The sequence below is a fragment of the Phaenicophaeus curvirostris genome, chromosome 4 (genome assembly GCF_032191515.1).
Source record: "Phaenicophaeus curvirostris isolate KB17595 chromosome 4, BPBGC_Pcur_1.0, whole genome shotgun sequence".
In the NCBI taxonomy this organism is placed as follows: domain Eukaryota; kingdom Metazoa; phylum Chordata; class Aves; order Cuculiformes; family Cuculidae; genus Phaenicophaeus; species Phaenicophaeus curvirostris.
In genome coordinates, this window is record NC_091395.1 from 33,760,868 (window position 1) to 33,784,754 (window position 23,887).

The window sequence follows — 23,887 nt, forward strand, 5'->3', positions numbered from 1 at the left end:
TGATGCAAGTCTTCAACAATCTCCAGCTTTCACCCGTTACAATCTATTGTGGTAGGTTCTCTATCCGACAGATTATAAAGCTGCATTCTTTGTACAAGGTGCTACTTTGATACTCTTATCCACTGCCCAAGGGTGTGAAAATTAGTACAATGAATGCAACGACACCCTATGGACATAAAATCCAAACACAGGCTGGTATCCACATAACCCAAATGCCTGCCTTCTTCAGAAAATGCTGTATGTGACAGCATGGTATTCTTTACAGTGTTAAATAAAGTTTACTCATTTCTTTAGAATGCATTTAAAAATGTATCCCATTTTTATTTTATTTGTTGTGCAACGCTTACTACTTTGGATCAATTGGAGTATGTCATTTTCAGGCTCGTGTTTATAGCTACAAAATTCTATGTTGCATTGCTTTGTGTGCATCAGACACAGACTTTTTTTTGTTTTTAATCATGTCACCGATTTCATTGTTAGAATCATTTTAGAATCAAACAATTAGCATGCGAAAATCTTGCTGGTATCTAGGCTTGGAACATGGATGTGCACTTGTGAGAGGGAAAAGCTAACAAATAAACAGCAAAGTAATGCTAAATTGAGAGATGATCTGGTCAAGCTGTCAAAATACCTTGCTTTTGCTGCCTTTATAGGGACGTCATCTTTACCTATCTAGTAAGGCCAAATATTTTCTTTAAACCTTTTAAAATTCTGTTGCCTTAATAGGACAGTTGTCATACATCAGTACACAAAAGCACACTTCTGCTCTGCTGCACAGCACACTTACTATATTTAGCTCTGCTGGAGAATCAATTGTTTTATGTAATCTCATCAGAAGCCATTGCTGAAAAAAACCCATTGGAATCTGCCACTTGACGCTGGGCAAAACCACTGTTCTTTCTGCTTTCTTCAGAGCTCCTTCTGACATGTATGTTAGAACAATCTGTAACCAAGCAGTGATTTCAGCTGTCCTTGTCTGAAGTTAGCAAAAGTCATTCTAGTCTTGTTAAGCAAACTGAGCAAAGATGCAAATACTTTCCCTTTCTGAGAACTGGCCTTTTTTTTTCCTGATTCTTTAGCACGTTTTGTACTTCATTTCACTTGATCTTTTGGCACTTGATCTTTTGGTAAATGCTGAACTTGGTCTATGTTTGCCCACATGCCATCCACTCAGGTCCCCAAAAATTTCCTCTAGTAGTTGGCAGACTCGTGAGGTATTTTTTTGTGTGTTTGGGACAGATACTACACTGTAGAAGTTACTGTTATTAGGCACATTCCTCATTCTGATAGGTGAAGCTGGAACATCTGACAGTTGTAACCTACTAACAAAGGCTTCATCGTTAGTAAGGAATCCGCTTTTTCAGCAATTCTCCACATTTTTGGTGCTTAAGAAACTTGTGCATGTTAATTTGGCATACATATAATTTCTTACACAAAATACAGAAATAAACCTGGGTCAGAAATGCTAAGTTGAATCATATGTCTGTATCCCTTGCTGTGCTATTTTAAAAAACTCAGTAATTCTTTAAAATGAAATTTTAGGTAAAGAATACATTTTTCTTCACATGAGAATGAAAGTGAGGATTTTCCAGTGTTCACTCTGTAACATTATTTACCACAGTTAAGTAATTCTAGGCAGTAAAAGAAGCAGGAAGAATAAGGAGTGCAGGGAAGGGAGTAAAGCAAAATATTACTGCCTCCTTTGGTGCCTTAGGAAGGAAAGGAAGTTGCAGAAACAATTAATTCTGTGCTTCTACAAGCCACGAATATTCTTGTATTCCCTTCTTGTTTTTCTTGTGTGTTGGCTGGTTCTCAGATGGATTGTTCCATTGAGGCATTTTGGGAGCTTTCAACAGAAGAAAGATGCATGTCCAACAGAAGTTAGTAAGAATATACTTAAACAGTTCTAAGATTGTAATCATACTGGCACCACAAAACAATCCAAGCTGGCCACCTACATCAGCTGTAATAGAAGGAAATAAACATACATCATCCTAAGCATTTGGTTTAGTCTAGCAAGCAAACAAAATCCAGTCAGGTTCAAGTGTTAAATAAATACAACATACATAGTCCATCACTTCAAGAAAACGGAATTGATATTCTTAAGAATGTTTACTAGAGAAGATTAATGTGTTTTTTACGATTCTAAGTACAGCACATCCCTTTGTGAAAGAGTTGCTTAAACTATTTCCTACTTCTATGCCTCTTTAATAGTTCTCTTGCTTCTCTGTATATTCTCCCTTTCCCCTCTAAATCCCATAAACTTCATGCTTCTTACAGTCCTGTGTGTGATACAGCTATAAACTTTTGTGTCAGACTTAAATCTTAGCTGCTGTCCACGTTCTTTAATGGAATGACAGGACACAGTATCAAAAATGACCATGAGGCAGACTTGAGTGTTACCATCATAATATAAAAGGTATTTCTTTTTCTTTAGAAGCCCACGTAGACTATGACTCAGGAGGAGAGAGGATAAAAAGCCAAGTTTGTTTGTGTGGGGTTTTTTGTTTAATTTTTTTCTGATTAATGATTAATCAGCAATAAAGATATAAGAAAGATTCACTTACCAAGCAACTCTGATATAGTCAAGGCCTTCTGCTGCTCTGTTATTTTGTAGCTGAGATCCTGATATTTAATGTCAATATGCACAAGGTTCTGCTTAATGACAAATGCGTACAGTATTACTTGAGACGGTTTCATTTTAACCAACATTTATCAGCATGGACAGAATTCAGGGAGAGTAACGGTATCTTTTAAAGAACAAATAGATGAGTGTTACCAAAATAAGTTAGATGATTGAAGAAAAAGTGTCCTAATAGCAACTGTTGTAGCAGGAGCTTTTCAGAGGAGTATATCTTTAGGCTATATTGAAAAAGTAATTCTAGATCTGTAGTGTGAGACAGACTCCTACTTTTCAAGAGTCACAGAGATAAGCTTGAGTAGAAGCGTCAAGGATCCTGACCTACAGCAGATACAGTGCGTGGAAGTGTAGTCTACCATTCCTGATTATGTGCAACTCTGCATTTAATTATTTCAATGAGCATGTTTATCCAGATGAGACTTTGCCCTATACTTGGATGTTTAGTTCAATTCTATGCTTACCTTAATCATAGTCTTGCCTGCTGCAAAAGAGGAAGAGTAGGTAGATCTCGGTTGGAGAAAGACCTGTGGAATGATTCAATGTGAGTAAAGACCTCATCTTTATGATATTGTGTCTGTAGTAAGATTCTGCATAACTCCTAAATAGAATATAATTGTGGAACAAAACAAACACAAAACCTGATTGCACGCACAATCTTGTGACCTTTAAAATAAAAGTCGTGACTATTCTTCAGAAGTGTGAACAGCTACAGATTTTTGGGTTGACAGTGATAATGAGCTCACTTACAATATTCACTGAAAATAGCATTTGCTCTACCAAATAATCACTTTTGCCTTTTTAGGTGTTTATTTTAAAACTCAGGTAGCACTAAGTAATAAAAATAATCTTATTCTAGTGGCTTTTATTAATAAGTCTTCCTGCCATTGTCATGGAATTTCTGGCAGAACTATCCAATAAATATTTAACTTTTCCCTTCTTGCATCTTCAGAAATCAATGGATCTCTGTTTTATGGTTCAGAATATGTACTCATTAATACCTGGGCAGGATTCCTATTGGTTAAGGCTTGGTAAGACGGGAATGTTCTGTGTTTTCACTTGCTTAATTGAATAATTACTGTGTGGCACGTGATTACAGATGATAAAATAATCAACAAAGATAAAATGTCCTCGAAAGATTTATATCTTTTGCATATAACAACAGATTTGATTTTCATAATCTTCATTGGGGAAAGACTTTTTAATGGGGCCTGTAGTGATAAGACAAGGGGTAATTGTTTTAAACTAAAAGAGGGTAGATTCAGACTAGATGTACGGAAGAAATTTTTTACAGTAAGTGTGGTGAAACAGTGGAACAGGTTGCCCAGAGAGGAGGTAGATACCCCATCCCCAGAAGAATTCAAGGTCAGCTTGGGCAGGGCTCTAAGCAACCTGGTTTAGTTGAAAATGCCTGTGCTCACTGCACACCCGAACTACTACTACTACTACTACACTACTACTCCTATAGTTCCTCTTCATGTGTAAACATATGCAAGTGTTTGCAGACTGATGGCTTCAAGATGGAGAAAACTGACGTTGCTGAAACAATGAAATACTATGGATATTTCATTAGCCAAATTTTCTACAATTCTTTATAAACGTATTTTGATGTCGTGTATACTATGAATTCATGCAGCACTTGTTAATACTTATTTCTACTGCTGACATCTATGTCGGTGAGTATGAAACAATTCAGTCTATAAAGTCTTGAATGCTCTTTGACAAGACAGCGAGAACAAGATTGTATTTTTCTAGCAAAAAAGTGGAAATCATTCTCTTTTTGGATATATAATAATTGTGTTTGCAAGGAAATCTGACATGAATTTACTATATTGTAACAGTAAGGCACGTATGCTCCCTTAAAGTATAATCATATATGCTATCTCTTCTACAAATGAATTTAAAAGTATGGTGATTATATCAGCTCAGCACTACTACTGAGTGACACAGCTCTGTGCATAACATAAGTCCTAACACCATTTCCTGCATAAAACGTGTAGTTAATACTGTTAAGACAGTATACCTAGTCACATCTAAGAATATTTTATATGTTAGTAAGTGTATAAATCTTAAACAATTTTATCTAAGAAATTATTTTATCTCATAGGCAACATCATAAAAGAGTATATTTTAAAAAGTCACATTTACATGTGGCTGGCACTTGGTTGGCAAATTTAGAAGTAATTGATAATTTCTGTAATTAGACATGCAAGCCAGATTACCTGATATATTTTGGGCTTTTCTTCAGTTTTGCAGAAAAGATGCTCTTTAAGGTCCCTTCCAACCCAAACCATTCTGATTTTCTATCAGGTAGCAAACCTGTTATTACTGTGCTGTTCCCTTTTCTGTCACAAACAGTAATACGACATTCGAACTAGAGGATGATAACAAGAAGATGCAAAAATGCAAGCCAGAGGCTTGATAACTGAAAACAGATCAATTGAATGTTCTTCCGTTTGAAACCATTTCTGATTACTAAAATGAATTCTTAAATTTTTTTAAATTGGCACCTATTTAATGCTCTTTCTGGTCTCTATTTTCAGAATATTAAATGAACTGGGATGTACTCCATTTCTGTACTACTTTCAATATTTTATTTTAATTCATAGATATTGTTTGCTATTTGGAATTGGCTTATAAAACATGAAATTATTACTTACAGACTGCTGGATAAACACAACAGTAAAATTTCAGCAAATCACATTCTGTTCCATTTCCTTAAAAATAAACAATAAACTTTAGGAACTTAATTAACAATCTGGACCTTACCTCTGTTTGTAGCGAACTGAAATGTAACACCATCAAAGCCTGCTCATCCTTTCGTGTTTATCGTTATAGCACAGTGCTATATGTACCAAAAGGGGTACACACTGAAAAGAGACAAAAGGCCAAGGCAGGAGGCTGCTGTTGGAGCAAGCATCTTTGTTATGTGTGCCAGCCAGTACTACCTTTAAGCTTGTGGCTCACTCTGTGTTAGCTTGCTAAAGCCAGGAATTTCTGGTTTTCTGACTGGAAATGAAAAAACCAAAGTAGGGTAGATAGGATATATGATTACACACTATTTGTTTCAGCAAAAGTTTTGAACTTCATGCAAGAGTTGTTTGGAGACTCGAGGGTTAAGATGGCACCCTGAGCAAATACCAAAATTTTCCGATTTTGGATGGTCTCAGTTTCACCCCATTTTTTTTCCTTTCATGAAACTATTACTTAGCAGTTTAGTACACAGTTAAAGAAAGCATTACCCTCCTTTACATAACTCTCGTTCTATAAACCTCTCACCCTGAGTATAAAGCTCTCAAACCCCTTTCCATGAGAATTTCCATTAGATTGCCAACCTCCTTCCCAAGAGGCTGTCAAACAATCCAGATAGAAATTATTCATTAATAGGTCTGCCTTAGTTCCTTAGAAAACATTCTACCTTGTTTGGGGATGGAAAAATACATTGAATCAGAAAGTGCTGGCATGACAGTGGCTTTCACGTCCACTATTTGCCAAAAAAAAGGGCTGTGAGAGCAGAGATTTGGGTTCCAGCTCGCTTCAGAGATATGACAGTTATTATTGTTACTTTTAATGTTGAGAAGGTGGGAGGAAAGAGACTGGTCAAGACTCAGTGTTACTGCTTTACATTTCTAGAGCAATTAAGATTCTTGGATTCTTGAGGGGAATATTACGGCATACACTGTACTCCGCATTTTGCGCTGATTAGGTGGCTCCATGCAGCCTTTTGGCTTTTGCAGACCCCTCTTCTTGTGCCAGAATCTTTCCATGGTTCATGTAGGGTACCTCCAGTTCTGTCTTCAAGTAATAAATTCTGCTGTGGCTGCTAAACACCTGCAAATTAGGTGTTCTGCAGTACACATGAAAATCTACAACTTCTTATAGATTTAATTCCAGCTTTTTAGGAGGCCTACACACTTGTCTCACATCTCTGAGGTATTTTCTTTCAATTTTTTTCTTCTGTATCCTAAGAATAGCCAGTGACCCAGGTGCTAGATCTAGAGGTGACTAAATATCTTGTTTCCTCTGAATTAAAAAAAGGCAAATATATATAATTTTAATTAATTCCAGCTATCGGTATCCCTCTGGCACGTGTTCCATCGCCTTTACCATTCAATAACGGGTAAGGTCTCATAGCAAGGTGATCAGTATATGGTATGATGACATTCCTGAGAAATACCTGGAAGGATGAATGGCAAACAGCCACACCAGTCCTGTATGGACACCAGGGCTTTGCATTCCTGCAAGCATCTGTTAGTACTATAAATCTCTTGGTACTGAAGCTTTATATCAGGCTTGCACTCCCCTCATGGGTATTCTTGGATAATTTACTGTAGGGTAATAATAACAGAAGATATAAATCTTTTTGATCGCTGTTTTAAATTTAGATATTATTTTGTCACATTTTAAAGTGCTGAAGGAGGTCCGTTAAAGAAATAAGCAGTAACATTGTGGTTGAATTGGAGGCAATTACAGATCATGCTTTTGGGATTATACAATCATTTTCTCTCTCTCACAGCCAAAGTAGGACCTGATCAGACAGCATGGTACATGAGTGTATTCCACTCCACTTGGATTCCACTATGAATCTGAGGCAACCTTAACAGTAGCAGAATGTGTTGATGGAAAAATGCTGCGCTGTCATAGAATCATTATAGGTCAGTGAGACTATAAGATGTTAGGAAAGACTGTAGTAAATACAGGCTATGAAGACCAATTACATCCTCCCCTCCTTCTAATTTTGTTTGTGTCTGGAGGAAATGTTATTTCTAGGAGTCACTTTGGGGCAATAAATAGTTTGAAATAACGAAGGTAAAGATCAGTATTTCCCTGTGATGGACAAAGTCCTTACCTTCAGGTGGCGGATTGAAACCTGTGCATGCATGCCAACTGGTGTTAATAAACCTAAACCATCAGAGCGTGGAAGCTCTTTGGGCGAATGGATAACAAAAGTTATACCAGCATTAGTATAACCAAGAGCAGGTTCATCAGGGAATTGTTCCTAATAAAAAAAAAGAATTATTTAAGATCGTTTTAGCTTTGCTTACCTTAGCCTTATGTACATTTAAAATGGCACTTTGCTTTTTAATTGTCTTGCATCTCTAGTCACGTTTTTGGCAATTTACAGAAAAGTATAAAAGCAAAACAACTCGAATTTCCTCTGTTGATTACCTCTGTGAGTTTGCTTCCAGTTACTATAAGCTTTCAGGGTTTTTTATTCCTTCTGTCACCTCCCAGTTTCAAAAGCAAGAAGGTATTGTTGGACATTTACTCATACCGTGGATAGTTTTTCCTTTCACTTGCAACTACCCATCACATTTCAGCAAACTTTCTATAACTCTTTCCAGAACCTGTCACTCCTCTCTCACAATTCCTAGAGAACAGAAGTGAACTTGTAAGTTGCTTATCACTCTAGATTGTGGTTTTTTTCACTGATATCACAAGGTGACGTTCCCTTAGTTTTGACAATTCTAACAAGGTCAGAGATTACTATCACGTAAAGACCAGATCTTAGCTGGCACGGAGCACTTACAGCTGCTGCTGCTGCAACTAAAATTCAGTACTACTTAGAAATTGGCACCATATGACCTTCACTACTGGGCCTTATATTAAAATGAAAAAATGTTGTTCTGAACTGATTGCATAATATTAAACTACTGTTCTGATGATCTGTTTCAATTGTAGGTGAACTGTGTACATATACATACACACGCTCACTTGTAATTTTCCGAACCATTTGCATTCTGAATTTTAAAATCTGTATTAGATTTTTCCTTTAAAATACCCTTTCACGCAAATAGTCTTGATACAGAATTTTCTTCATGAAATTCTGAAGATTTGGGTAAACCCATCCAAACAAAAAACCAAACCAAATCACCTCTACCTAACCAAAATTTATTACATGGTTTGTTATTTATAATAGTTAGGATAGATGTACCTGTTTGACATCAAAAAGCAAATGTAAGCCTCTTCCAGCCAAACTCACTCTTCTTGCTGGGAGTTCATTGTTATTAAAAGTGAAGCAGTTTCCATATTCAGTGAAAACATGTTCAAAATCCTTCAATAAAGGAAAAAAAGGAAAAATAAATTAAAGGAAAGATCACTTGAAATTTCATTAGTGCATTACAATGTAAGAGATGGACTACTAGGGCTGGTATTCCCCACCCTCCTCCAAAAGGCAGTGCTGAATATTACAATCAGAAAAGTGGTAATTGGTGGAAATATTCAAAAGGATTTCATCCCTTTCTATAGAAAATGAAGTTTAAAGGAGAATTTTCACATTGTCTATTAATACCTATGAGCTGCTCAGGATTATTTAATGAGGTCCTGCTGTTGTTTCAAAACTATATGTTGTGTTACTTATAAAAGTAAAATACTTGTTTTTTTTTTACCCAAAGCTACCTCATAATTTAATATTACTGATGGTCATTGCTTAAGCTTTAGTTACTAGCATTGCTGTCTTTCAGTTAAGAGAAACTTCCGATGCCTAATTTTAGAAGCTACAGCATATCTAAAGGTTAGATTAATCTGAAAAAAAATATAGGCCTGACTTTTCACGTTTTCTATTTAAACTGGGAATTGCTTTATGGAAGAATCAACATAAAAAAGGGATAATCATATTCTTTGGCCACTATCCAGAATTCCCAAAGATGGGATATTTTCACCTCCTTATTTAAAATCCCTGTGGACTTGGCACATAGTTACCCTGGCTGTCTATATTACTGACCTCAAGAACGAAACTATGCAATTGTGTCATGCAAAAAATTCTATTCAAAATGACCTTCATTAGAGGCCATTTATGGAAAAGGATGTTGGATACAGCCTGGAAGTATGACAGCTTTCAAAGGCTGCCGTCTATGCAGAAGTGACACTAGGCAGAGAGCAATTTAGATTGAAATCCCATTTTACAGCTCAGGGAGTCCACCAGGCTGTCTTTGCAGTCAGTAGGAGAATTGGACCCCTCAGGGTGATGTAGAGCAGGACTTTTTTTCTCCATTGACTGACTGTAAACAGAAAACCAGAAAAGTAGCTGGCAAAGCTATGTGTCTCATTTTGGGTGGACACTCCCTTTCCCTCCATGCTACATTTTTAGTAAAATAAACATATTTACCTGTGGGTAACAAGGCTTTCCAAAAAAAAAAAAAAAATCACATTCTAGCAATGTGCTGCCGTTCAGATAAAACCCATTTTTTCCTGTAAACTCTTTGACGCTGAAGTTCTGGTTCCCAAGAAGGAAATCATATAGCTCTTGAGAATATTTATCTTCCACAACTAATTTTTGAAGACCTCCAGACACAGTGTTCCAAATTAAAAAAATGATTCTGAGGCTGCTTACTGCTTGAGATTGAAACCTGTCAGTGGGAAGGAGAAAGAATTGCTTGGAGTTTTGCAGAGTTATAGGACTGGTCTCAATGCTGCTCTTGCCAAATCTGTGATATGATTTACTGTCCATTTGCAAACTAGAAGTGATTTTTTTGCCCACTACATTGCACTTTGATCTCTACAACATGAATAGACAATGTGGTCTCCATTTCTAGGAAGGTATTTTCCATACCTGAAAACAGAAAATGGACACCTTCCCAGGACTATTCTGGTTGGTTGTACTAAAAACGTTTCTATTGTGTGGGTTTGTTTATAAAAAAAACAAAGCCCAAGAAGACCAGCCATCAGCCAGGTTTGTAGAACTGATGAAAAGCTCAACAATTACAGTTATATGTGGGAGACTAGCTGGGAGGAGGTGCTCCTTTCAAAAAAACTGTCCTTCATAATTTAGAAAATTGATTTCTAAGTGCATTTGGAGTAATCTCATGCACCTGCTCCACTAAGGCCCTACACCCCAGCACAGAGACCTTCTCATGAGCTCTCTGGCTGGTGACACAGTGGTATAAACCAAGGCTGATCCTTACTCCTAGAAACCACTTGAAAATCTCAAGAACGCTGATGCTGGATGGGCTTTCCAGATGTCCTTCACTGAAGGAAAGTTCACAGAACAGTTATAAATCTGGAAACAGAATAAAACCTAATAAATTGCAACATCATATTCTTTAGAATTGCTTTTTTTAATGTAATTCTATTTCAAAAGAGCATATCCATACACTTTGATAGTAGATCTTAATACTTAGAGAAGATTGATAGGAACAACCCTTCACAACTAAATTTTGGTTAAAAGAAGCCATAAAGACAAAGGTAGAACTGTGCCTCTTTGTCTTGCCAACAGCAACAAGATTTACTAAGAACAGGAGAATAAATGCAGCGTGAACAACAGATGGATGTGGCTGCCAACTGTTGCTCAGGCAGACAACTGTCATGCTCAGTAGCTGCCTATTTACTTACAATGTGCTGCTGCTATAGTTACAAGAACTGAGAGATTTTTGTAGCATGCAGTACACGGGGCACTGTAATCAAGAGGGACTCCTATCTGCAGTGTATGTTGTGTAGTATAACCCCAGATGTCTTTATGCAGGGCAATGGGCATACGCATAGTGAGGCAGAATGACTCCAGCTATTTGAGACTTGCACATCTGGCTAATTCTGCCTGCCGAAAGTAGAAGATAACAAAACTTAGAATTCTTGAGGCAAAAATGTGGGTAAACTTTCTGTATTTCTAAATACATTCCTGAGTTACATATTTGCTCTAAAAATCAGACTGTAGGATTTACTACATTATTTTTAAAGTGGCTGCCTCTGGATCTTGGCCACTATCTTCATATAAAAGACTGTAGTGAATTTCCTGCTTAGAATCATGAATTCCAAACAAACCAGCTGTTTCCCTCCTGCAAATCCAGGTGACATCAGCTGAAATTGCAAAGGCTGAGCTCCTCTGGAAACAGTGTCTGCTTTGCCCAAGGTTTCTACATTTCTATGAGGTTCCTATTCAAACCTCTCTATTTGTGTTTTTTAAAATTTATTTTTAACTTAAATATGACTGATGACTGTCCGTTAGTAGCACTGTAGAAGAAACACTTATGCATAGAAGAACACCACGACTGAGGTTTTCAATAATTACCTATGATTTGAACCTTAAAAATCTGTAGTGTTCATCTGAAGGAGAAGGAAGATGAAGACTAAAAAAACCCCAAAACCTAATGCCCTCCCATTCTTGATTATTGTATTTTCTCCTTCATTTAAGTCTTATGTAGAACTGTGGAAGGCATGCCCCTCAGAGCCATATTTTCCTTGGTTTATGTGATATGTTCAAGCAAGTTCTTTAACCCGACTGTTTTATATTATTCAGATAAAGAGGTAGTCACTCAGGGATAATTTAAATACCAATGAAAGATCTCTTTTTAAAATCAAGTTGGCTTCCACAAAACTGATTAGCTCTTAAGTGAATTCACAACAAAGGAGAAGACTCTGCTCCAATGTTTTCATCTCTTCCCTTGAAATGTATGTCACGTGCAATTTAATAATTGTTCCTTAAGTTTTTCATTTCAGACCACGTTTGCTCTTTTTGTAAGTCCTTAGCACACTCAGAACATTCAACATCTGGCAATAAATTAACTTCCATCAGACTTTATTTGAATGTACACGTGTACACTAAGAATTATTGCAGGAAGGCGATAGTGATGAACACTCCTCCTTCTGGATACATGATGAGCAAGAAACACTAGTGTCAATAAGCACAAACCATCGTTACTGCCAAGAGGCAATCCTGGAAACCTGCTTCTTTTTTCTATCCTCCCAACCATGACAAGCATTTGCAGCTGAGGCAAGTGAAGTAGGACACCAAGAGCAGGATACACAGACACAGAGAGGCCACCTCTTCAGTAGAGTGCTGACTGGACCAGCTACGCACCGCTTGATATCTTCCCTGGATGATGCACATCAGCATGGGGACTTCCACGTAGACTCATATTCAAGCTGGTTAATCTGTCTAAATTTCTCCATGTTCCCATGGGAAATCCTCTATTTCCTAAACATTTACCCAGATTGTTTTGGAGAATATCTGTCCCCTTCCTTGCTATGGAAGTGCCCCTCCAATATTAGTTGTCCTAGCACTCTCTGGAACAAAGGGCGTTCATTCTTCCTGCTGAGCAAGTGGTTGCTTTGAAGACAGCCTTTCTTTACCTAAAGCTTTTACTTTTCCTACTGACTTATGCCTACTATGCTGAAAAGATGTATTTTTATTCTTCCAGTTAGCTGCATTATAAGGAGTTATTAAAATGTTTTATAATACAGAATTGCATGTGGGCTACATCAATGACACCCAAAACAAGATCTACAGGCTGACTTGGGTAATAAGCTGGCTGTTTTCAAAGCAGCTATCAGCAGTCTTAGAAAGGACCAACCCTACCTTACAGTAAAACGCTAAGCAAGTGTTGTAAAAGTGAAGAGCCATTTCCTTCAGACACTCACAGAAACAGACTCCAGATGGTGTATTTGAGTTCTACACAGATTAAATAACTATCACAACACCTGAAAAAAATCACAGTAAGACTATCTTCTGGTTTAAAATTTTTTATTTAAAAGAAAAGGAGATCCATACCCAGATGGCCAGGAGAAATTAAAAAAAAAATAATCCAAAATTCCTCAGTTTTCCGCCCCCAAACCACCACTCTGCCATTAAGTTTCAGCTTTCAGTGTTTTATTTAAAAAAGCAAAACAAAACAAAAAAACTGAACTTTCATTTCCTTTTCCTATGCTACTAGACCTGAGGAAATTAAGTACCTTCCACTGAAGGGTTGCATGGGATGTGAGAAGAAACCGCAATAAAATTTATTCACAACATACAAGTACAAAAATATCCTGCTTAGGATGCAGTATCATAATTTAATAACTTTTTGTAATTTCATAGGTATCTGGGAAAGGTACAGACACATGTCCTGATCCTGTTACAAGAGGTAGAATGCCAGCATTTGGTACAACATTCCAGGAGAGAGTAAAAGTGATGTTCTTGTTTCCCCTGCAAAAGTAACAAAGGACTATCAACACAAATACTCAAACTAAACAGTTTAGTTAATAATTAGTAATATTAAATAAATTAGGATACAAATTGCTTTCCTGATCCAGAAACAACAGGCTTTTAAATTTTTACATAACTACTTAATGAAATATTACTTATTTTCCAGATAAAACTTTTTTTTTTTTTACTGTTACTTAATCCTTATAGTTCAGTGAACCACAGAACCAATCCTACACAGACAAGAATATTGGAAGCAGAAACCCAGAAGCCAATTGCTCATATTAGCAGTGCATCTTAGTCTACAGAAGAAACAGGATATCTTGTATCCCAAGCTCATCTTTTAAACATCAGACTACAAAGATGCAACAAACTGACAGAATATCAGATAGAATATAGGTACCTTACCACAGCAATAAAACCACATAAAATGCAAAGTACGCAAGTAGATCACAACACCATCAATGCTACTAATAAAAAAGGATTTACTTACTTAAGACCATTTCCATCATCAAAGAAAAGGTACTTTGACTTCATATCTTTTAAGTACAGCCTTGGGTTATCCCCTCTCAAGATGACCTTGTCCCAAAGGATCACCTGATTTAGAGCCTAAAAATAAAATTGTAATTAAGCCAGCATGGTACCTTACAAGATCATATTCAGTCACTAGAATTTCATAGTGTTATTTATCTAAAAACCCTGATGTTTAAGTATATGTTTACAACCTGTAACTAATTTAATAAAACAACAGCTCAATAAAACATAAGAAAGCCATTTAGAAAAATCGTAAGTTTTCAAATACTTACAAAGTACGAAGGGTTTGGCTTTTGAATTGTACAAGTAAATTGCTTTTAAAGCAGTATTTAGGCTTCGCTTCAAATACAGAACAAATTGAGCTACCACGACACTGCTTAGGTATTTAACATTTTTCCAACTTTAAAGGAAAAAAATCTCTACTTGAATTGCAAACAGAACTCCAACAATTGTACAAACAATTCAAAAGACTGATCCCAAATTCTTAAATATTTGAAACTTCTTATTGTTCTTTCAAGTCGTTAGGTGCTTAACAGTCTTATTTAGTACCTTACACAACACTTCAGAAAAAATATTTCTCAGTATTTGTGAGAACTAATCATTTATGTGAAACAAAAATCTAAAAGATGGAGCAAGACAATGTGGTCCCAGATTCTAATAAAGAACGCTAAAACCTATTTTAGTACACACACTAAATCCAGCAGCATGTATAAAAATAACTAAGATACTTAAAAAACATAAATAAATAGTAGGGAGAGTTTTGTGTAGCAAGTTAAAAATAATCTCTAAGCCTTCACTATATCCTTGCAATGCGACCACAGTAGCTTTAACTAGAATCCAGTGATACCATGGCAGCACAGTGTTTCACTAAAATAATTTATTTCCATAGGCTGCACATACAGCTCCTATCAGATCAATGAAAAAAGTCTTGAGCTATCCAAGGTGAAACATCAGTAGCAACCAATTTAAATTATGCAGCAAGGACAATTATGTAAGACAAGACAACGAAGTGTACTACAAGGCTACAGTAACTGGTACCAGCAAAGGCTTTTGTGATCTATGAAGAAAAGACCCATCACACCTGGCCAGACCAAGGCCACTGCATCTAGCTCCTAAGAGCAGTCATATGCACATTAGGGAAAAGTAAAACAGCGAGCAAACAGGTGAAAGTACCTCATTTACTGTCTACTGTAAATGAGCAAGGTATGTTTTACTTCCGTCCCACTCAGCTGGGCACATACTAAATTAGATGAACTTCCCACTGCAGTTAAATTGTCAAGAAGATAACAATCATGCATGTTAGTAAAAACAGCCTAAGCTAGAAGGAAATGCTGGTGCCCTAACTCTTCCCAGTAGAACTTCAGAATATTAAAAATAGCTGCAGTACAAAATCGGTAATTGCTTCAACTTTCTTTTTGATACTTACATTATTTTTCGTTGAATATTCTACAGACAAATATACAAACAATTGTTTAACATTCCAGTCAAATATACTCTGCAGATGTATGCAAGTTAAGAAAAATACCATATCGTACTTGAATAGCATTGTTTTATTTTTACTAAATAGACAGTATAGGCCATGACAATTACAGCAAGTTCTTGCATTTCAACACACCTCACCTTATTTATAAATCAAGGCACTTCCAGGAGTTCCAACACAGTTATTAATCATATTGAAGCAACAGGGTTTTTTTGGCGCATGGGTTTTCTATGAAATCTAACAGCTATTTCCTCCAATAATTTAAGAGTCCTATATTTGACAATACAAGCTAGTAACGATAATCTATTACAAAACCTTAAACACAAAAGGCAAGACAGAATTCTTCAGTAAATATCTTAAAGGTGATTATTTGCTATCGAAGAACCCCAGTATTCGACTGGGGGTCAAGATACAATAGCATTAAACAATATACACACACAAAATTGGCAAAATGTAGAAAGTTTGAAGAGCTTGTAATACCCATACTAGAGAAGTTAGAAGATGGGAAATATTTCATATTGGAAGGGACACTAGGAATTAGAATATTTAATTACCTACTTACTACAAAGAAAGTCAGCTTATTAGCCTGGAACAAAGTTCTGCTCAGTTTTTTTATCAACAGTAAAGAACTGAAGACGGCCATTTGGGACTGTCAGTATAATAAAGCTGATATTGTACATACTTGTCCTTCTTGCTGAATACAGCAATAAAATGTACCATGTGTGACTGCTAAGGAAAAGACCTTTTAACTCACAAGAAAGATTAGCTGTAATCTTTTAGTTCACAGCTCTTCGTTTTATTTTATTTGCTAGTATCTCAAAAACCAAATGAAACAGATTCCCCAGCCCACCTCAAAATCTGTTCTATCTTCTTCCACTCATCCTGCCTGTTTCATTGTTTTAAGCTGCTAATTCAAAAGGCAAGTAAGGAAAGTATTAAATAATGAACCACAGTTACTGCAATGATAGCTGGAGCTATTTTACTTGAACATTTTTCATCATCTAACTCAAACCAAACGAGATTCTGAAAATCTCCATTATGGGATTTCTTGACACTTTCTAAAGTTAGCCATTAACTAAGCAAGCTAAAAACTGTCTGTAATAACTATCTTCTCCCCTCTCCTTTCTCTAGTTTCCTTTTCCATCTTTTTATTCAATTTTTCCTAGGGCTAACAGTTGATTTTCTTAGTTAAGAGAACACATGTACAAGTATCTCTTTACAACTGTTGTCCAAAAAAACCTACCACGAAGCTGTATTTTACAACTTTACACACCACAAGGTTTATTTGTGCCAGGCATGAAAGATTACATTTTTTAATCACAACTTACTTAAAACCACTGCTACTATTAGAAGTCATTAAAAGGTGGAATCTCTACATGCACACACTGCAGACTAATCTTTGGCTAAGAACATTCCTTTTAGAGGTCCTGGCCTGCCTTGCTTTGCTTTCCTCTATATACACTATGTATATAATTACCTACTTCAGAATTTCAGTCTTGGGTTTTAATATATTCAGAGATAAAACTTGGGACTTAAGAGTTCACTTTCGCTGCTTCCAGCTGATAAAAAACCCAAACCCCTCCTATTCCTGTGCAACACACACCTGCAGAAATCTGATTAGCCTGTTTATCCAGCGTTCATGCGAATTCCAGATTTGTGTTTTGTTTGGTTTGCTTACACAATGTAATATTCTTCAAATTTAAGAAACAAACACAGAGGTGATCAATGTCTTGCCTAATGCAGTTACAAATAACAGCAGACAGAAAAATCCCAGGAATCTCATCCAGGCTGCAAAGCAAGGCTTACTGCAATTACCTCAGGTAAAGTATGCTGCCTCATATTTGGCACGCATTTCTGCAGAAGCACACTGTTGGTTTTTGGTTTGGTCTCTTTTCATATAAACACCCTAAATCCTAAGAATGATTGATTCCCTTCTACCGTCAAAAAGCCCACCCAAAATAGAACCAAGCAAAACCACCCACACAGCACCTACTTCCTGCACCCCCCCCCCCAAAAAAAAAAGAGACTAAGGGGGAAATGAGAGAAAAAGAAAAGCTGCAAAAAGGTAATGGCAATGAAAAAGAGGTCAAAAAGCAATGCAACAAATTCTGTAGTACCTCATGTACTTCCCAAAGAACGTCATGCTATTCAATGTTTAAGATTTAACAGTTAAACATCTAAGCAAGTGGAGGACAAGGTCTTCTTATTTTTAAAGGAAGACAAATACTTCTACGCAACTATTATGTGGCCAGAACTGTGAAAGCCTCACAATAAAATAAGTCCAAAAGGTGCATCAGTTTATAGATTCAGTATGGCAGTCAAAATAGCATGACAAATAAACCCTATAACTAATTCACACTTCACACCAGCAATACAAACTTCACTTAAAGGTAACACTGTCCAGATGTTAAACTGCACTTCCCATTATTAGATACCATGCATTTCACTGTAGAGCCCGATTTTAAAAACGGGCAATAAAAAAGAGAGAGAACAACTTGTCCAGTGTCATTTACTCAAGACAGAACAGCTATTTCAAGTTCTATTTTACTGCCCCTAGCTATGTAAAATACTACTTGTCATTGCTTTAAATTTAGATTTGAAGACAAATCCCTAGTTTTCCTCAAGTCTTGAATATCTGAAGATTATAAGGTAACAAAAATAGATGTCAAGATATTCTTATTTCAAAATGTTTGCAAACCATTTTTTTCCATTAAGGATATCTGCAGTAATGTCAAATGTGACGAATCCCAGATCACTTCTTTCTCTAGGTCCAGTGAAATCTTCTACATTTTTTCTAAGACAAAACAAAACACAAGATTATCCTTTCTCATTATTTCTCTTTCATGAGTTACATAAATTATTCCTATTACATATTTCCCTCATCCATTTTCTGCGCTTTCTTTTAAATACTTTTGGCTAAAATATAATCCTTTCACAGAAAGGGTCACTGGGCACTGGAACAGGCTGCCCAGTGAGGTGGTTGAGTCACCATCCCTGGAGGTGTTTAAAAGACAGGTGGATGAGGTGCTGAGGGGCATGGTTTAGTGGTTGATAGGAATGGTTGGACTCAATGATCCTGTGGGTCTTTTCCAACCTAGTGATTCTGTGATAATCAACATTACAAAATAAAACCTGTCTTCCAGTAACTAAGGAGCCCCTGTCTGCAATGACAGGCCTTGACACCACAGTAACCACACTAATTTAAGCTCCACAAATAGCCTATAGGCCTTTTCCTGCTAATAAAAATTACCTAGCAGTACCTAAACTGCACTACATTTCATTTTAGTAAAATATGAGTTGGCCATTCCCAAATATATAAAGCCGACTGGAATACTGGCAGGATAGCTGTCTGCTGGCAACCATCTCCAATATTATTTCTCAACTTTCCATAAAAAAAGAAAAACTCTCTAGTGCTTAGTCTCATACAAGACTTTTCAACCATTCTGGTAAAACAGAGTTTCTGTTTGTAGTTCACGCAGATTTATCCCTGGAATGTACTTAAGAAGCAGTATAAAGAAAATGCCTATTTTCTTCTACATTAAGAAACACTATCATATCATTTTGGAAGACTTTATTACAAACCCATACTTGGAGGAATTGCCACACTAAACCACATTAGGGAAAAAAATTGGAAAATAACAGAGACACAATGGATACTTTCATAAGTACCCACAAAGCTTATCGATTTGCTAACCTTATCCTCTACAAAGAAGAAAACTTTATGAATCTAAATTCCTCAGGTAACACAAATTTTATGAATTAACTGCCTAGTTACATTTATTGCAGTTTGAAAATTAGCCCATTAAAATATCACTTCATTAAAACTCAGGTTAGTAACCTCAAAGAAAAAAAAAACCTTTACCAGCAGAAAACACACTTTTGCAGACAATAGTTAAGGAAAACATAACCAAAAGTTATCAATTTAAGATCTGCTATGAATGTCTATCCCTTTGCAAAAAGCAACATAAGAATCCTTATCAAGCACTTGACTTAAATTCTGAATCACAGTCTGATGGAGTCTGATGGCCTTAAAAGCTTGAGGTCTGCAAAACTTCTGACAAGTTCAAGAAATCAACTAAAGTCTAATGTCTCTCATTGTTATCACATCTGTGCAACACAGATGGCACTGGCAGTATAAATTTCATCCAAGTTAGGCATTAGGTTATGCTACCTAATAGATGTTGAGCTCACTGGAACACTCCAAAAATAAGCTTTTATGCCAGTTTTATGCTGTTTGTAGCCCCCAATCTAACACAAATACAGGATTATTTCCTGAAATAAACCAATCCAAAAGGTGACAGCAGTTCCTAGTCTTTTATTTGCATTCATCTCCTCTTTCAAACCCTGCTGCTAGCCATCCACTCGTGCGTGAGTGGTGGCTCCAAAGATCCATTAGCTGCTTTACTCCACTAACTCGGCCAAATCCAAACCCAACTCATCAGTTGAGTCAAAGCAGCTCAGTAAACTATCCTGTGAACTCGATTCCCCTGTGCAGCTCTGGTAAAGGACCACGCACCCAGAAGCAGGAGCAAAAACCTCCATTATTTGGTGGCAACAGCAGGTGCTCAGCTGCTTGTGAACGACAGCCCTCCACAGTGCGCATATTTAACCTGATGGGAATTTTCTGTGACAAAGCTTTCCTTTTCAGGAAAAAAACCAAACCCAAAATTGAAAAAAGCTCCCCTGGCACAAGTTTGCATCAGCACGTTGTATATTGTGGGCAACACACACTGGCTGTGGAATCACAGATTCTACACCTGATGCATTTCACTGGGAGATAATCACAAAATGACCTGTATTGGAAGGGATCCACAAGGACCATGAGTTCAACTCCTATTCCTGCACAAGAAAACCTCAAAATTTACACCATGTGTCTGAGGCCATTGTCCAAATGCTTCTTGAATATTGAATAGCTCAGCACCATGACTACTTCCCTGAAAGCCTGTTCCAGCACTCCATCACCCTCTGGGTGATAACCTCTTCGTAATGTCCACCCTAAACCTCCCCTGGTACATCTTCCTGCCATTCCCACGGGTCCCATCATTGGTCACCAGAAAGAAGAGATCAGCTCCTGCTTCTCTCCTTGTGAGGAAGCAATAAACTGGGGCCTGCAACACTTTGAAGAAGTTTAAGAAATCAACTAAGGTCTAGCGCTTCTCATTAATATTACATCAGTGCAACACAGATGGCATTGACAGTATAAATTTCATCCAAATTAGGCACTATGCTACCTCACAGATGTCAAGCTCCTAGGAATACACCAAAAATACTTTTTTTGCCAGTTTTGCAGTCCTCAAGCAGTAAACTGCTTCCTCACTGGAAGTTCTGGAATCCTCAACATAAGAAGGATATGGAACTGTTGGAACAGGTCCAGGGGGCTACAAAGATGATGAGATAGCTGGAGCACCTCCCATACAAGGACAGGCTGAGAGAGTTGGGGTTGTTCAGCCTGGAGAAGAAAAAGCTCTGAGGAGACCTTATTATAGTAACCTTCTAATACCTGAAGGGGCTACAAGAAAGCCGAGGAGGGGCTGTTTACAAAAGCTTGTAGTGATAGGACTAGGGGCAACGGGTATAAACTGGAGAGGGGCAGATTTAGACTAGACATAAGGAGGAATTTCTTCACAATGAGAATGGTGAGGCATTGTAACAGGTTGCCCGGAAAGCTGTGGCTGCCCCACCCCTGGAGGTGTTCAAGGCCAGGTTGGATGGGGCCTTGGGCAGCCTGGTCTGGTGGGAGGTGCCCCTGCCCATGGCAGAGGGGTTGGATTTACATGAACTTTAAGGTCCCTTTCAACTCAAACTATTATATGATTCTATGATTTAAGAGGTACTTATTTTAAAATACAGCAAATAACTTGTTCTCAGAAGTTTAAGATAAAAGATAAGGCATCAAAAAGATAAAAGTCATCTTAAAAGAGTGGTCTGACGGGGATGACTTATGTGACAAGGCTTGGAAAGAAAGAAAAAACGCTACCAGTGGAAAAATCTAAGAGAACTAACAATTATAAAGAAACATAGTAGGGAGAGAAAACGAACGCTCCCTTAGGTTCTTACTCCCCAAACCTGTCACCAGCCCCTCGCTCGACTGCCCCCCTGGCCGAGGAGGCGGCGGGAGCGCCGTCCCGCAGCGAAACGCAGCGGCCCGGCCCAGCCCCGCCCCGCCGAGCGCGGCGTGGGGCTCCCTCATTGGCCGGGCGGGCGGGGAGCGGGGCAGGAAGCGGAGCCCTCGGCGGGCCGGGAGGAGCCGCAGCTCCCGGGAAAACCCTCCCACCTCGTTCCCAGCGCGGAGGCCCCTCCTCTCCCCTCCCCGCGGGTCCCTTCGCTCGCACTCACAGCACAACCCGGGAGACGGCGATGCTGACGGGCACGCTGCGCTCCTTGAAGGCGGTGGTGATGAAGCAGGCGAAGGTGAGCGCCGCCATCACGCTCAAAGAGAAGGCGAAGAGCGAGTTAGCCCGGGACAGCACCGTGTTCATCTCCCCGCTCGCCGCCGCGCAGGCTCCCAGGCTCCAGGCGCTGCTCGGGGGGCAGGGGGACAGCTCCAGCGGGGCAGGCGGCAGGAAGCGGGCGGCGAGGGGCGGGGCTTCGCGCGGCCCGCGCTGCGCACGCGCGCGCGGCGGATGAGGGGGCGCGGCCTCGCCGAGAGCCCGCGCAGGCGGGTGCACGCGCGCCTCCCGCGCCGCGCATGCGCGCGTTCCAGCGGCCGTGCCCTCCTCGTCAGCCATTGGCCACGCCCCCACAAGTCATTGACCGTGCCCCACAGGCAATTAACCACGCCCCCAACACTGGCCACGCCCCCGGCCATTAGCCACGCCTCTGCAGGCCAGTGGCCACGCCTCCTTCGCCACCGGTCGCCCCCCACAGGTCAGTGGCCACGCCCAACATGTCATTGGCCACGCCCCCGTCAGTGACCGCGCCCCACAGGGTATAACCACGCCCTCATGGACCATTGGCCACGCCCCACATGACATTGGCCACGCCCCGTCATTCAGCACGCCCCACCGCATGTAGCCACGCCCCATAGACCGCTGGCCACGCCCCCGTAGACCATTGGCCACGCCCCCACCGCGGGCGGCCGTTACCCTTATAAGACCCGCGGTCGTGGGGCGGGGCTGCCTTCTGCATCCTCACCTTAAGTGTTCGCGATGTGTTTGTGACCTAGTTCCTTCCTGACTTCTGAAGAAGGTGCTGGTTGTGTGTTGGAGCTTTTTTTCTTTGTTGTTTTTTTGCCACCTGCTGTGTTTTGAAGGCATTTGTTTTAGAGGAAAGTTGGTAGCTGGAGCTCTGGAGGATTTTTTCATTTTGCCATAAAATGGAAATAACATTTGAGATTTAGGCTTGATTTTTTGCTGATCTTCTTTTTCCGTTTGCTGGCATTGTGCCATTGAGTATGCTCCTTACAGGGCGTTCTTATTCAGGTCCACTTTGTCACATAACAATTTGTTATGTAAATCATGTTTAGAAAACTCATATAGTAGCTGGGGACCGTTTTTCTTTACCAAATGGCTCTGTGATCCTATACTGTTCAGGGAGGAGGCAGTTTTTCACCCTGCTTCTCTGAGTTGGTTGAGATTTCACTTCTAACTAGTGCTAGCAAAACTTAGCTTGTGTAATGAGGTGGTTTCTAACTCATTATCTCAGGCCCCAGCTTAGCTCCGACTCCTGCTCTGTAGACCTGCAAGATGATGCATCTGAGAACTGGAGTGAGAGAGCGTGTTCCATGTGGCATGGTTTTCTGTCCCCTTCCTTCTAAAATCTTGTATAGTAGACCTAGGTGAGGAAGCTATTTTTTCAACCTATACAATGTTTTGGGTTTCATTTTTTAAATTTTTTGTTTGTTTGGGGTTTTGTTTGGTTATTTTGTGTGGTTTTTGTTTGTTTAACATATTTCACTGGGTGAAGCACACCAGGCCTGGTTAACACAAATTTCTTGAGGCAGACAACAGGTGTCAGCAGTGGTTCAGTTAAATATAACTTCTACCTTCCAGCCTTAAGTTTCCGAAGTGCTGTAAATGAGGGGAATAGGAAAAGGAGCACAGGTATAGGGGTCTTAAAAAGGTGGAAGGGGTCATGGTGACTGAAAGATAAGGGAAAGGGAGCATGATGTGTCAGGCCATTCTGCAATACTATGCTGTTGATTTCTGTGTTTGTGCATTTGCTGTAATGGAACTGGTCACAGGCCCAAAGAGGGTCGGCTTCTTAGCAATGTTCTCATGATAAACTCTTCTCAGATTTGTATTCGGTAATTCTCAGTCTTCATAATATTCCAGAAGAGTTCCAGAAATGCAGGGTTTCTTGTGTAAAGGTTACTGTCAATTTCTTATTATTTTGTGAT

The 23,887-nt window shown here is 38.8% G+C and overlaps 2 protein-coding genes across 2 annotated transcripts; both read right to left on the reverse strand.

The window, feature by feature from the left end:
* Nucleotides 1-1,739: 1,739 nt before the first annotated feature.
* ASIC5 (acid sensing ion channel subunit family member 5) lies at nt 1,740-10,088 on the reverse strand. Its single transcript, XM_069856557.1, is given in 8 exon segments — nt 1,740-1,963; nt 2,568-2,655; nt 3,103-3,122; nt 5,299-5,355; nt 6,816-6,966; nt 7,488-7,637; nt 8,574-8,693; nt 9,747-10,088. Coding segments are annotated over 8 exon segments (1,152 nt in total).
* Nucleotides 10,089-13,077: 2,989 nt separating this feature from the next.
* Nucleotides 13,078-22,118, reverse strand: SPCS3 (signal peptidase complex subunit 3). The gene is made up of 5 exons (XM_069855746.1): nt 21,886-22,118; nt 18,268-18,343; nt 15,496-15,570; nt 14,029-14,144; nt 13,078-13,538 (listed from the first exon to the last, which is right to left on the reverse strand). Exons 1-5 carry the CDS (start codon nt 22,026-22,028, stop codon nt 13,406-13,408), a joined length of 543 nt encoding a protein of 180 aa, XP_069711847.1. The 5' UTR covers nt 22,029-22,118; the 3' UTR covers nt 13,078-13,405.
* Between the last annotated feature and the right edge of the window lie 1,769 nt (nt 22,119-23,887).

Excerpts from the sequence above, each read along its gene's own strand:
- SPCS3 (XM_069855746.1), bottom strand. The coding sequence starts at position 22,028 with ATGAACACGGTGCTGTCCCGGGCTAACTCGCTCTTCGCCTTCTCTTTG. Across the intron at positions 14,145-15,495 it reads AATATTCAACGAAAAATAAT|GCTCTAAATCAGGTGATCCT; the intron begins GTAAGTATCAAA and ends TTTTATTTTTAG. Across the intron at positions 13,539-14,028 it reads GATGATGGAAATGGTCTTAA|GGGAAACAAGAACATCACTT; the intron begins GTAAGTAAATCC and ends TTACTTTTGCAG.